The sequence below is a fragment of the Rhinolophus hipposideros genome, assembly GCF_964194185.1.
Source record: "Rhinolophus hipposideros genome assembly, chromosome: 5".
Lineage (NCBI taxonomy): Eukaryota > Metazoa > Chordata > Mammalia > Chiroptera > Rhinolophidae > Rhinolophus > Rhinolophus hipposideros.
In genome coordinates, this window is record NC_138051.1 from 77,868,577 (window position 1) to 77,884,516 (window position 15,940).

The window sequence follows — 15,940 nt, forward strand, 5'->3', positions numbered from 1 at the left end:
AAAGCTTTTTCACTCTCTCCTGATCCATATGTGTGTGTGTATGTACATATGTATATGTACATACACACACACACATATATATATACACATATATATGTAAAAGCAAAGAAAGAAAAATGTTTGTGAAAATGTACACCATATGTCAATAGTGGTTCTTCCTTCTGGAAGTAGAACTTGGGAGAAAGACAATTAAATTTTTTACTTTATGCAAAAAATATTTTTAATTCAATTTTTATTTGTTTACATTTAGGTACTTGTTTTTGCATTATAAAGGAATTTTAGCATTTATTTTTTAACATATTATGGTGCAAGAAATTTTATGTAACAAATAATTACAAAGCACAAGAACAGATACAAGGTACAAGAAATTTTATGTACCGGTAACAAATTACGATATTTACGCATCATAAAAGGCCAAAAACTCTTCCTCCTTACAAGTTTATCGTAAGTTCAACAAACCGATTATTGTATCCCAGGGTATTATTTTGTATACAGATATCGTTATTGATTTCTAGAGTTACACTTTTAACTCATGAGCATAAATAAAACAATTAAAAATATTTATATAGATATGGAATTAGTACTACCCATGTATAATATGCATCCTTATTTTCCTTTACAAATTTGGGCAAAAAATGCACATTACACACAGCAAAATATGGTATATGTGGAATTTAAGGACAAAATAAACGAACAAACAAAATAAACAGACTCATAGATAGAGAAAACAAACTGATAGCTGCCAGATGGGAACTCGGGGGGAATTGGGGGGCTTGATGAAAAAGATGAAGCGATTAAGAAGTACACATTGGTAGTTACAAAACAGTCACAAGGATATAAAGAAGAGCATAGGGATTATAGTCAATAATATTGTAATAACTATGTATGGTGCCAGCAGAGTACTAGACTTAGGGGGGATCACTTCAGAAATGATATAAATGTCTAACCACTATACTGTACACCTGAAACTAATATAAAATAATACTGAATGGCAACTGTAATGAAACATATTTTTAAATGAAGGAAATTCAGACACATGCTATACAATAGGGATGATCCTTGAGGACATTATGCTAAGTGAAATAAGCCAGAAACAAAAAGACAAATACTGTATAATTCCACTTATATGAGGTACCTACAGCAAATTCATAGACAGAAAGTAGAATGCTGGTTGCCAGGGGCTAGAGGGAGGAGGAAATAAGGAGTTGTTTAATGGTGACAGTTTCAGTTTTGTAAGATGAAGAGTTCTGGAGATTGGCTGCACAACAGTGTGAATGTCCTTAACATTACTGGCCTGTACACTTAAAAGTGGTTAACATGGTAAATTTTATGCTATACCAATCCCTTCCTTACCATAAACTTTAAACACTTTTTTAAACATTTGATACATAGAAGGTACTATACCTGTTAACAATAGGGCAAGGGAAGGGTATGCACAAGAAAAAGTCACAAAACTGTTTTGCCAAAAACATGTATAAGCATGAATGTCATTTTTCAACTGGAATTACTGTAATTTTAGAAATAAGAATCTCAGCAAAAACTAATAAGTAGGAGACGCACCAACCTCAAAGAAATATAATTTCTGCCTTCCAAAATTATTCAAAATTCTTTTTGCATTTTAAAAGAATATTTACATAGTCATTTATCTTTACAAGAGAACCTTATAATTTACCTCCTTCCATGGACTGAATAAAGTGCCACAGACTAAATACCATCATATTTGCAATTTCTATAGGGTGTTTTTGGAGCTTTTATTGTTGTTCGTTTTAGCTTCAGTCAGAAAACAGTATCTCACTCAAAGAATTTTTATCTCCTCAGGCACAGGCCTTGTAGAAGGAATGGAAGATAAGGCAGTGAATATACCTGGAAAAAATGTTATCAGGAATTCACTTACTCAGACTTCATAAAACAAAGTGGGCCAAAAAAAATGCTTAAAACAAAAAAGAAGGCAAGTTAATTGCTTGAAGGTTTTATATATTTTTGTGTATATATATATATATATATATATATATGCATATATTTTGTTGTTGTTATTTAAGACACACTATTTTACACTACCTATAATCATTATCCCCAATCTGTCTATTGGAAAATATCTCATTTTGTTTTTAAATGGGAGAAAAAAAAAGCTTTCCCAATTATTGTATCTTTTGAACTAAGATAAGTTTCACAAACAGTTAATTCTGATTATTCACAGTTGAGAGCAAACTTCTTAAGTTACCTCTATTATGACAATATCTGGTTCAGTCATTTTCCACTCTAGAATATCTATCTACCTATGAGTAGTGGGGAAAGAGTACTGAACCAATTTAGGCTAATTATGATGCAAATCGCCTAGGAATGGGAAAGCATCTAGACAGCAAAAAAAATTTTCTGGGTCTAATAGATAATGAGATGCTCCCTAGAGCTCATTTCCCAGCTATAGGTCAACACCCCCATGTAATGCTTAGAGGATTATCTAAAAATATTAATATCCCATTACATCCAGAATTAAGGATGAGCTATATTCAAACTTGCCACAGGCAATTTATATAATTGGTAAGTGAAGGTGATCAGGAAGACAACTAAATATTCCACAACTTTCCAAGTTTTCTTGTCCCACTGAAAAAAATTTAAATATTTACCAGAATTTTAACAGGGAAAGCTATACAATACTGAAAAAGCTCATACAGTTTTCCTTAAAAAAGCAGACAGACAAAACAAACTTGATACATATTGGTGCTAGTTTCTCAAATTTATCATATGTATGGGAAACCAGTTTCCCCAATAATTCTCAAATTATTACAATACGAGAGGAACAAAAAGGCACAGTAGACTTTGCACTAAATAAAATATGTAGTATTTTCTTAAAAACAAAAAAATCCAAACTACAAATCTTATTTTGCATCTAGTTTATAAGTTATTGTCTCTATTTCTGATTACAGCAGTATGCTTCCTTGCTGATATAAAAGAAAACTCAAAATCTATTTCATTTCTTCCTGTTTAGGCATCTTATTTTCAATATCATACTCTACTAGACAAGTAGAGCACACAAAATTCTTATTGGACTCACACACAATAATTTCTTACAAATACTCCTCTTTCTCATACTCGTGTATTACACATTATTTACATTCTTTAAGTAATACAAACTGTGGCGGATTATATTTTCCAAAGATGGCTACAATGGCAAATTCCATCCCATATGCTCTTCTTATAATGTGATGTTGAAACTCCTCCCTTCAAGTGGTGGGGTCTATGTCTACCCCCTTCTCCAAACCTGGGTGGTCTTTTATCACCACCTCAACCAATAGGAGAAAGCATACTAACACTACACGACTTCCAAAACTAAGTCCAATATGCCATGAGACTTCGCTTTGCTCTCCTGGAACCCAGCCAGCATGCTGTGAGGAAGCCAAGCAGCCAAAAGGAGAGGTCATGTGTAGGTGTTCTGGCCGACAGCCCAGGCCGAGGTCCCTGCCAACAGCCAGCATTAACCACCAGACATTTGGGTGAGCAAGCCTTCAAATGATTCCAGCTCGCAGCCATTGAGCCACCCCTTCCCTTCCAGCTACCCCACCTCATGCCACATGTTAAGAGACAAGCTGTCTCCACCAAGAGGGCCTTCCCCAAATTGAGGATACCTGAGCAAAATAAATAATTGGTATGTTTTAAACCACTAAGTTTGGGGTAGCTTGTTATGCAACAACAGATAACTAACACAAGCTCATGAATACACTTTGGAAAATGCACAAAACAAGAAAGAAAAAATTCAATTATCCTAAGTTTCACCACTTCTAACATTTTGACACATATTTTGGCACCATAAAGAAAATGTTTTGTCCCACACACCTAAGATTCCAACTGCTTTGTTTGTACCAGGATAAAGGATTAAATTTTTAAAGGCTGTCAACTGTTTGCATCTAACAAGAAACAGGAGGGAAGAACATTAGCATTCATTCTACTGTTCTTACCCTTACGATCTCTTTCACTTACCTGTCCTAAGTGAGGTGTCTGAGGATGGCTGGTCCACCAATATTCCAATCTATGGATGTGGGTCAAGATCTTCAGTTGCAACAGTAGCCACACTGGCCCTCTTCCCTGGAAGAAGTTGCTTAAGGCCCAAATCTGAAATTTTCAAGGAAAGAAAATGCTAAATACAGACATCTCCTTCAATCACTTGTAATTACATCTATACATCTAAATAGGGTCTGACAAGGTGAGTTAAAATTACATGGAAGGTAATGTACAGAGTTCACTAAAAATAGAATTGGGTAATGTGGATTCAACTCCCAGCTCTACTTCTTATTAGCTGTATGATCTTAGTTAAGGCACAAACTCTCTGTGCCTAAGTCTCATTATGTGATGAAGATTGAGGGGACAGGATCAAATTTTGGGGCTGGGAGTCAGAAGACCTGGCTCAGTTATCGTTCTACCTTGCTGTAAGAACTTTGATACTTCTCTGGGCTCAGAAACATCATCTCTAAAAGGAGAGGGTTGTATTAGGTAATGGTTCCTGAAATCTAATCCTTGAACAAGTGCCAGCCATGACCAAAAATGGGTGTAACGTTACCAATTGTGCTTACTATACGACTGTCCTTTCTATTTTTTCAGTGTTAAAATGAGATGATGTGATAGAGAGTAGTAGTTATTTTTTAAATATTCTAAAGACTCAAAATCAAAAGCTGTAGCCCTATATAAACAACCTAAAATTCATTTTAGAAATCCGAGTGTCCATACGATTTACATGAGCTCTAAAATTCCTTCTACTTCTAACATTTTACGCATTCATTCACTAATCAGAATATATAGAAAAGGCTTATACGGTCATAATGGAAAATAAGTTAAAAATTGAAAGACATTAGACATTATACCACCTCCAAGATTAAGAGTCTTCTGCTAATTTTGTATGGGCATCTACTTATTTTGTATGGGCATCTACTTTCAGATAACATTTTTAAAAAACCCAAAGAACAAGAACAGCTGAATTTTATTTCCAATCGATGCTCCAACAAAACAATTTCAGATGTAATTTGCAAAACGTATTTTTAGCCAACAATGTGTTTCACTTCATTTCTTCATTGGCCTGATTCTAGAACAGACTGTAATGTTTTTGATGTTTTACTGTCAGTTTTCACAGTTGTATTAAAAGACAAATAAATACATACAAAAAAACAGAAAAAACAGAAATAATAGGTGTAGCAAATGCTTTTCAAATATGCCAGAAATTGCACTGGGTATGTTATTAGTGAAACACTTGATATGTCTTTGATCATAATACGCCAATATAATTAAAGCAACATGTAGGTTTTGTCAATAATTACATTTCATATATTTTTGCCTCCATTACAGCACAAGACACTAAAAGTCTCCTTACTATATTGCTACTATTTGCAAGGAAACCAGTGTTTCGATGATACTATCCAAGGGTCATAATAAATTATTGGTGTTAGCAGTAATTTCCAAATGTATCTTGATTGGTGAGGGCTAGGTGCTATATTAAAAATTAAATACGAATATAGAGTATTTCTAAAATACTATCAGAAAGTGGGGAAAATCTAAATTTCTGAAAACACAACTGGAAACATTAGCATTGTGAATTCACAGAACTAAATAAAAGGCTGCTGGTTCAAAGATTTGACTTGCCAAATTTTTCCCTATGGATAAACGTTCAATACCCACTGGACATTTTACACCACCTCCAAGATTAAGAGTCTTCTGCTAATTCTAGGAATATAAATGAACTTACAGGTTGTTTAAGCTCCAAGTACCTGCCGCTAGAGGAACAGATCAGAGAAGGACAACTTAAGCACAACATTTAACCTTTATTCAGACCCAGAAAACAAAGAAATTTTGACATACTTTCCGCATGGAACATGCCTATGGAAAAAAATTATATTATCTATCAAAAAAAAACAACAGCACTTATTTTTTACCTTTTAAACTAGAATCACTATGCCAGTTAAAGTAAAAAGAGGAGAAAATCTTCTCAGTTACAAATTAAGTCCTCCTAGTCAACACTTAACTCTTATAAATTCTGTTCATCTGACTAGATATTTACTTTCATCATACCTGAAGGTCCTCATCTCTTTCACCTCCTACCATGTTTCCCCGAAAATAAGACCTAGCCAGACCATCAGCTCTAATGAGTCTTTGGGAGCAAAAATTAATATAAGACCTGGTATATTATATTATACCTGGTTATATAAGACCTGGTCTTATATTATATTAAAATAAGACCGGGTCTTATATTAATTTTTGCTCCAAAAGACACATTAGAGCAGATGGTCCGGCTAGGTCTTATTTTCGGGGAAACACGGTAGTATCTTGTCAAAGGTTTCAGACCCCTGCACCATCCAAGTTCAATTCTGGATGCCATTCAAAAAGGTGTTGATTATCCCCTTAACACCCCTCTTAACATATGAACATTAACAGCTCTTATGAATGAACTTCATTTCACCAAGGCCACGGGTGATGTGCTGCTCACAAATCCAAGCCTGTGCTGCATGGCTCCAAACTACTCTTCTCAAAATGGCAGCAGGCTCTTCTGCTTCTCTTAATTATGTACTAATCCCTTGCTACTCAAAGTGTGGTTCAGACTCGTAGCTTAGGCATCGCCTGGAAGCTTGTAAGAAATGCAGAATCTCAGGCCTTACCGTAGATATACAGAATCAGAAATCTGCAGTTTAACAAGATCCTCAGGTGATTAGTACACAGAAAACTGTGAGAGTCACTGTTCTTGTTCACTCATTCCGTGTCCCTTCCTCCTGCTTTTGAGTTCCTGTTTTCCTATTTGGCATTTAAGAAACCAGATCCTTTTTCTTTTGAGCATAATAAGACACAACAAAATGCAATGAGGACTCTTTGAATATGATTATAGTTTCTTCGGAAACCATCTTTTCATAAAAGACTGTAAGCTCCTTGAAGCCAGGGACTTCATTGTATCCTCAAAACCAAAAGAGCGCCAGCAAATATTTGTAGAGGGAATAGATACCAGATAATCCCTGAAGTCCTCCAACTCTTAAATCTCTGGCTCTTCAATTTGCTGTGTAAACAAATTCTATCTAACGAAAGGGAGGCTAAAATATGAAGTCATCTAAATTTACAAAATGAAAAATATGCCACTTTAAATGACTTGATCCAGGTCACAAGACAGGTTCACTATTAAGTTCACAAGGCTCAACAACATTTTTATCATATCATTATATCATCATTAACATTACATTTTAGGTCAAATGACAACACTTCTATACATGCACTATCATCCAAGTAGGTAATAAATTCAACTGTCCAGAAGAGTTGTGCACTCAAAGCTTAAGGAAGCCTAGAACGTACAAACTGCTGGAAAGAATCTGTACATAAAAATTAATTACACGATATGATTAATTTCTCCAAAACCAGAAGAAATAAGTCCTTTCAATCCTCATGTAGCTCAAGGTGAGAGACAGAAAAGGAACAAAAGGAAAAGAAAAGAAGTATAGAAAGGACAGAAAAAAAATTAGGGATCAGAAACAACATCAGGAGAAAGAGGAACAGATATTCAAAGTCATCAATGGTCTTAACCAGTGTGATTTAGGGATTAGAAACTAAGGCAAAAGCAGTTCCAAAAGCAAAGCACAGAATGCAAACTGAAGCAGCATCCACTTCCGTCACCTCTAATGACACACAATATGAGGAATTTTTAGAGCAAGGCAATCCTAGAATACCTCATGGGGTTAGCGTATCATTTCTCTTATCTACCGTGTCCAACATATCGCAATTAATAAGGAAAAAAAAATACATCTCTAGCCCTTAGAGGTCAATAAACAGCAAATTAGGTTCAATGTGTACTTTATTTTCTACAGCAAGTATTGGTCTAGAAATATTTCCATCAATCTCTACGAGATTTTCATTTTTAAAAAAGGTTAAAATAAAGGTTTGATTCCTCACCTACCTGCTACACTTCATTTTTCCTAACTACTTAAAATATTAGATTTAGTCCAAAATATAGATGCAATCCGTTCATACAAATTACTACTTCAAAAAACATTTTCTAGAAATAGCTCAATTATATGCAAAACTGCCTGCAATGGACCAAACTGACTAAAAATATAAAACCTCTATACTGCAAAAGACATTATGAAGAAAAGTTAAGAGACAAATGATAAACTGGAAAAATATCTACAATATAAAACAAAGATTTAAAATCCTTCATGTATAAGGAATCTTACAAATTAATAAGAAAAAGATGGGCAGAAATAAATACACAAAACTGACAAAAAAAGAAGTAAAATCATAAGCACAAGATGTTCAACTTCACTAGTAGTAATCAAAGAGATACAAACTATTATTTCAGGTTGACAAATACTAAAAAGATCAATAATATTCAGTATTTTATAAGGTACGGGAAACCTAGCACTCCTGTTTACTATTATTGGGACTGTGTCTAACAATAGTTTCTCAGCAGAAAAACTTTTAGGAAAACAGTCACATTTCAAAATACAGACATCATTTGACACAACAGTCCCACTTCTAAAAAATTTATGCATGTGTGCAAATATGTATGTACAGAAGAGTCATTATATATGCCTAGTACATAGTAGGTTTTCAGTAAATATCTGATCAATCAATCAATCATAGTACTGTTTATAATAGCAAAAACTGTTAAATACAGAATGTCTACAAATAAACCATGGCATACCTGTACATTGAAATCCTACACAGCCATTAAAAATGATAATGCCGATCTATAACTATTGATTTAAAACACATCTAAAATAAATTATGGGTGTTAAAAAAAAAGCCTTGTAAAACATATGGCGGTGCCTCAGAAAAATTAAACATAGAATTACCATATGATTCAGTGATTCCATTTCTGGGTATATACTCAAAAAAGTTGAAAGCAGGAACTCACACAGATATTTGTATGCCAATGTTCACAGCAGCATTATTCACAATAGCTTCACAAAATGGAAACACCCAAGTGTCCTTAAAAAGCAATGCTCTGACACATGCTATAACATGAATGAACCTTGATGACATAATGTTAAGTAAAATAAAGCCAGACACAAAGGGACAAATATTGTCTGATACCATGTATATGAGATATGCAGAGCAGACAAATTCAGAGACAGACAGTAGAATGGTGGTTGCCATGGGCTGGGCTGCTGGGAAGGAAGAATAGGGGGTTACTGTTTAATGGGTAAGTGTTTCAGTTTGGAAAGAAAAGTTCTGTAGATGGATGGTGGTGATGTTTGCTCAACAATGTGAATGTACTGAACGCCACTGAACTGTACACTTAAAAATGGTTAAAATGGTAAATTGTTTATGTTATGTGTATTTCACCACAATAAAAAAATAAAAGCAATAAAAAATGCAAGCCATAACACAACTTCTAGACTGGAATGAACACTGTTTATTTTTGAGTCCAATGTTCATAAAAAAATGAAATTAAAAAACAAAACACTACCTTGGTTATTCCAGATCCTAGTCCTATTATTCAGCACCCCAAACACAAGTCATTAAGAATAGTACCAAGTGCAAATATTCTCTGTCCGAGGCTCAGAGCATAGCGCTGTAAGTTAGTTTGCATACATATTCTAATAATTAGACACTGAATCAGAGTTAACACATGTAGCTTCTTTGCCTAACTTAACAATTACTTAAGGTTAACGTCAAATAAAGTCCCATGTAAATTAATTCGTTTCTTCAGCAAAAAATTCAACTTACCTAGTAGAATGTAGAATGAAGAACTCAAATTAGAGGAAATATCTGAATATGCACATTAGAGAGTCTCCAGAAAACTGAAGAAGAAACTATTGAGATCTAATCCTTTGAGAACACACAGTTTACAGTCAAAATAAGTAAAGGGGGAACCAAGTGCGGCATCAAAGGAAATATCAAGAATAGAAAGTCCCAACCAATCCCATCCTGCCACATATACCCTCAGAATGGTAAGACTCTGGCATAACTCAAAATGTTTAGTTAGAACATATCTAAGGAATTCATTCCATCAAGGAGTGGCAATATGTAAGGACTGAATTCAAATTTAGTCCTAACTGAAACTGTATTGAGCTCAAGAACCAGATGTTTCCAGGTGTGAGAGCAGTGCTCCTGCTTATTCAGGTGCACTCTCACCACCTGGGATGCTACCCTCTGACACTCTATAAGCAGAGGAAAGCCGGTCAACACACCTGCTCTCCAAAGGAAACCAAAACATCTACCTTGAACTGTGAAAATCAACTGTGAAATCATTTAGGTCTCAATCAGCACTTAAAAAGAGAGAGAAATAGAATGGAAAAGATGAGTGCATCACATGTAGAAAGGATGAATACTGATTTTCATTTCTCTTTCAGCTGTGTGTGTTTATGAGTGGGGGTCACCATCAAAAATGTTTAAAATTCATTGTTGTATCGCTTCTTGGCCTTTTGGCTAAAATCAAGAGTAAAATTCATTGTAGAGAAATGTTTATACATGTGCACCGAAGACATAAGCAAGAATACATTTGTAATACCAACAAAATGGAAACAAATGTCCATCTTCAGGAAAACAGATAAACTGTAGTAGAGTCATACCATTAATAAATTTATCTGAGAAGACGAACCACAGTTACATCAATATGGATGAATCGTAAAAACAATGTTGATTAGCCAAAGCAAGTAAGAAAATATACATGGGGTTCCATTTTTATAGTTAAAAAATAAGCAAAACTAAACAATATACTTTTGAAATGCATACACATGTGGTAAACATAAAAGAAAAGGAAGGGAATGATAAACAAAACCAAAACAAAATTCTGAATAGTTTGATCCCTGGTGGAGAGACAGGTTAACGGAAATCAAGGAGAAATACACCACAATATTGGTAATGTTCTATTTCTTAAGCTGGGGGGTGGGTTCACAGGTATTGGTTTTATTACATACTTCACTATTTACATATACAGTGCCACATTCTTCTCTATGTATCAAATACTTGATCATTGGAAGGGAACACAGAAAGGGAAAGAAGAAGGAAAGGAGAGGGAAGGGGAAAGAAAAGGAAGAAAGAGGAGGATAGACAGCTGTAATGTAGGTCAATATGGACCTTCCATCTCTCCCTGGAAAGACAACAGAGACTTCCATTAAATATAGGCTCCATCTTGAAACCCCACTAAAACAGAAGTTTTTGTTTAAGAACATAAACCTGAAGTGAAATGCAAGCAAGTAACTTACCTATCTTCGGTTTAAAAAAATTAAGATATACTTAATGTAAGAAAAATAAATTTTTATTAAAATATTTTAATTTGTAAATGCTCAAGTATAACCATCCTAGAATTCGCATTATTAAGGAGACACTTGTGCCTATACAAGAAATGCTATGAACGTGACAGCCACAAATGTAGACTGACACAATGAGTTGTACTGGAAAATCAGATACCATAAGGGGCAATGCCACTGGTAACAGAATTTTCCAAAACAGTTAACAACTCCTGTTAAAATTCAGAACAAAACAAAGTACCAATTTGCCCATAGTCTTCTACTCAGTAGGCTGCATTCCTGAAAAATTCAGTGTCTATTAAAGCCATGCAAAAAATGCTTTGTGTTTAAATGTAAAACAGAATTAGGATCAGATAAGTACAAACAGGTTTTTCACCTAGAAGGTCTGGGTGAATGTTCAAAAACCATGCAGAACTGTCTCATACCTTGTGGGATGTATGGCATTCCTGGCTCCTGCTCATTGAATGCCAATGCTGCACCCACCCTGCTTTAATCACTGTGGAAACAAAAGTACATTCTCAAAAGATCCAAACACCTTATGGGAGAGGTACTGCCCCCACTAATCAGTGACTTCAAGAAAGGCTAGATCCAGTGTGGCTTTATTTTCATTATACACGAAGCTGAATGTAATGATAAAGCCTAAACAATGTCTAACTTCGGCAAAAAAGGAATCTTCATACAGTAAAGAAATGTATTATTAAGGAAAATATAAAGGCAGATAACACCTAAGAATATTCACCCGAAATGAAAATGATACATCGAACCAAAGGCTGGCAGTCTTTTATCCCAAAAGATGGCAATCTTTGAGGACGGTGTTATTTTAAATACAAGTGTCTCAATTGAAAAACACTGTAACACTCAAAGAGTATATTATAGTTTACAAAGCATTTTTATTTAATTTTAATTGGTTAACTGTAAACATTCATTGCTATGCTTTAAAATATCATTATTCTTTTCATATAAGGAGAACAATCTCAAAAAGGTCCAAGTCACAGAGCTAGTAAACTGACACAGACAGGACTTCAAAATCCCATGTTATTTCCACTGAACTAGACTGCTTCACAAAGATCTAATACGCAAACAGATAAAGGGAAGCTCATCAGCCAATACAACTGAAGTGTTAACGGCAAAAGATATAAATATAAAACCTCTTGATCTTTTTTGATATGACAGACAGTTATACTACATATATCAGTTACTTCTCAATATGAGAAATTTTTAAATGTTAACAGTTTTTTTGTGACTATTCTAATTTTATTATTTTCAGGTGTACAAAACAATGATTAGAATTTACATCCCGCACAAAGTGACAACCCCACCAAGTCTACTACCTTCTGACATTGTACAGAGCTATTGTATCACTGACTAAATTGCCTATGCTATACTTTACATCCCATGAAATATTTAGTTATAGTTGACATTCAATATTATTTTATATTAGTTTCAGGTGGATAGCACAGTAGTTAGGCATTTACATAATCTATGAAGTGATTCCCCGCCTTAAGTCCAGTACCCATCTGACACCCTACATAGTCTTTACAACATTATTGATTATATTCCCCATCTCTGTGACTATTTTGTGACTACCAACTTGTGCTTTCTAATCTCTTCACCTCTTACCTATGCTTTAGCAACCCCTCCATCTAGCAACCATCAGTTTCTCTCTGTATCTGTTTTGCGTGCTAGTTTATTCTGTTCTTTAGATTCCACATATAAGTGAGGTCATGTGGTATTTGTCTTTCTCAGTCTGACATATTTCACTTAGTGTAATAGCCTCTAAGTCCATCCATGTTGTTGCAAATGGTAAGATTTCGTTCTTTTTTATGGCAGAGTAATACTCCATTGTATAAATGTACCACAATTTCTTTATCCAATTGTCTATTGATGGGCATTTCAGTTGTTTCCGTAGCTTGGCTATTGTGAATAGTGCTGCAGTAAACACAGAGGTGCATGTATTTTTTCGAACTAGTGTTTTGGATTTCTTTGGATAAATACCCAGGAGTGGAATTGCTAGGTCATAAGATAGCACTATTTTTAATTTTATGAGGAACCTCCATACTGTTTTCCATAGTGGCTGCACCAATTTGCAATCCCACTAACAGCACACGAGGGTTCCCTTTTCTCTTCATCCTCACCAACACTTGTTTGTTGATTTACTGATGATGGCCATTCTGACAGGTGTGAGGTGGTATCTCATTGTGGTTTTGATTTGCATTTCTCTGATTAGTGACTTTGAGTATCTTTTCATATGTCTATTGGCCATCAGTGTGTCCTCTTTGGAGAAATGTCTATTCACGTCCTCTGCCTTAAATGTTAACACTTATTGTCTCATATTGAAAAAAAGAAGAAAAAGATTAAAAAAGAAAAAAGTAAAATTTCAGCTGTTACTATGACATATAGTGGTTTTTTAGTGTTCTAATTACTTCCCCATACTGGAAAGAGTCAGAAGCCTAATGAGTCAGAAGCCTAATGAATCTTCTACTTACTCAAACATCCCAGAATTCCACCCAGAATTCTGTCAAGTAAAAAAATTAGTCTTTAAATGAAACACACACACACACACACACAAAAAAAACACTTTTCAGTTTGTGGAGAAATCCGTAACTATTAAGAGCTTTATAAAATCTTGCTTAACCAAAGTGCCTCTAACGTAGTCGCTAAATTGGTCCTCTCAGAAGCACTTATCTGAGAATGGCTACATGATGGGTTGGCATATTGAATTAGTTCTCATTCATGACTAGTAGATATACTTTAAAACTAAGTGGTACTGTGCTATGCCTTACTTGACAATATACTTGCATGGTTCCAAACACCTATAAGCGCACCATGGTTTTCACTATAAGACAAAAATAAAAGCAAAGGCATATTCAGGGCTTGATGTAAGAGGAAAAAGGAAGTAATATGTCTTATTATTTCAGCTGAAGAAATAAGGAAGTAAGATCATTTATCAGCAAGCACAATCTTCTCAGACACATCTTAAAAGGGCAGAATAATATACTCAGGCTTCCCTAAAAAATAGTAGTAGATGATAATCTACAAGACTCATTCCTCCATTAATTCAAACCCAAAATCCAAGAATAATAATTTAATTGACATTTCTATTTTTAAAGAAAAAGTTTTTAATTTATGCTTCAGCATTCATGGATAAAGTTTAACTCACTAGAATGAGGGCTTTAAAAATTATAATATGCAAGCATATTAGTGACAACCAAAACACATAAGCTGGAAGTCTGTCTTTAAATATTTCATCCCTCCTTTTTGTTCCTTTCCCAAAGAGAATCTTTACCTCAGTCACAAGTATGGCTGTCTAAGCCAAAATCTTTCTCAAACACCACCTTATTTCCTCCTTCATGTATTCTATCACGCTCCGTTTTCCTGACTTAAAATTCACTCTTTTACAACTTCCACATCTCTATACATAATGCACTAACTTTTTTGATTAGTAGCTAATGGAAAGTACATGCAATAGAGCTTCAAAGAACATCAATTATTTGAATATTTCTAAAACATTACGAGAAATTCAAAGAATAAAGCATTTCAGCACTTCATTATATGAAAAAGAATTTTTGCAGATCCTGAAAAACCTCCAATTCCAGACTGCTAGGTCATAGATTAAAATTAGATTTAAATGTCACACCCAAAAGCCTCAAAACATGCCATACTCCCCAAAGACATTTGCTGAAATTTCAAATACTGATTGACAAGTATTTTGGTGTGTATGTGTGTGTTGTCTAAACACAGAAACCAGCAAAGAATTATAGGACTCACTTGAAAATATAATAGGTGTGCGCTCGCTATCTCTCTTTCTCTCTCTGTCTCTATATAAGTGTGTATACACACATACACACATATACATATATATCATTTACTATATGATAGGTATCATTCTAAGAATGTAAATACAAGTGTATATATGATCTCATTTCATCTGCACAAAGAAACACTAAGAGTAGGGACTAGAATTCCAATTTTATGTAAATATGAGAAACTGGCTTTTATAGATTAAAAAGGCTTCTAGTCAAGATAGTACAGCAAGTTCACCCAAATAACAATTTATATATAAATTTATCCAATATATAAATAAACAATGCATAGCTGGCTTAAAAAATACTTTCTCTCAGTGACGGGGAACATTAATGCAAATGGTAAGCTGTGATGACACCACGGGCCTACTGGGCTCCTGGTCCAGAAACAGGCAGTGGCAGCTGTGAGTTTGGCTTCCCTGGGGAACGGTGACTAAAAGTGTGCCACATAAGACAGGACCTATCAGAGCTAGGCCAAAGCTAGGGCCAGGTAGTGGTCTCTTATAAGGAAAACAACTTGCCAACTCTGCCCGGGGCTATGACTTACAGGAAATAACTCCCAGGAAGGTTGCAGGACACAGACACAGCTTCCAAATCGAGAAAGAAACCAGGCCACCTGCTTGCTAGCTCTGTGACTGGTGTACAAAATCTACATTATCCCCAATTCTCTGAGGGGCAGGAAGTGTAAGCCTGGTTCTAGAATTGAGATCCAGAGGCAAGCGTAAAAACTACACCGGTGTTTCCCCCAAAATAAGACTGGGTCTTATACTAATTTTTGCTCCAAAAGACGCATTAGGGCTTATGTTCAGGGGATGTCATCCTGAAAAATCATGCTAAGGCTCATTTTCCGATTAGGTTTTATTTTCGAGAAAACACCGTATACAAGGAGGGATGTGAACACAGAGAGACAGTGAAAAGTTAACT

At 34.8% G+C, this 15,940-nt stretch overlaps 1 protein-coding gene across 18 annotated transcripts in view; it reads right to left on the minus strand.

The window, feature by feature from the left end:
* The window catches only part of NUMB (NUMB endocytic adaptor protein), a 134,215-nt gene that overhangs the window by 98,928 nt on the left and 19,347 nt on the right, over nucleotides 1-15,940 (minus strand). For 17 of the 18 annotated variants that reach the window (XM_081049905.1, XM_081049917.1, XM_081049914.1 and 14 more), the window contains exon 2: nucleotides 3,976-4,107. Coding sequence is in view for 1 of the 18 variants with exons in the window: in XM_081049900.1 (XP_080906026.1) it covers nucleotides 3,976-4,107; nucleotides 11,639-11,674 (168 nt within the window). In the remaining 17 variants the exon portion in view is untranslated. Of the gene's footprint in view, nucleotides 1-3,975; nucleotides 4,108-11,638; nucleotides 11,704-15,940 lie in introns of those variants that run through there. The other variant, XM_081049900.1, reaches the window with a different exon arrangement.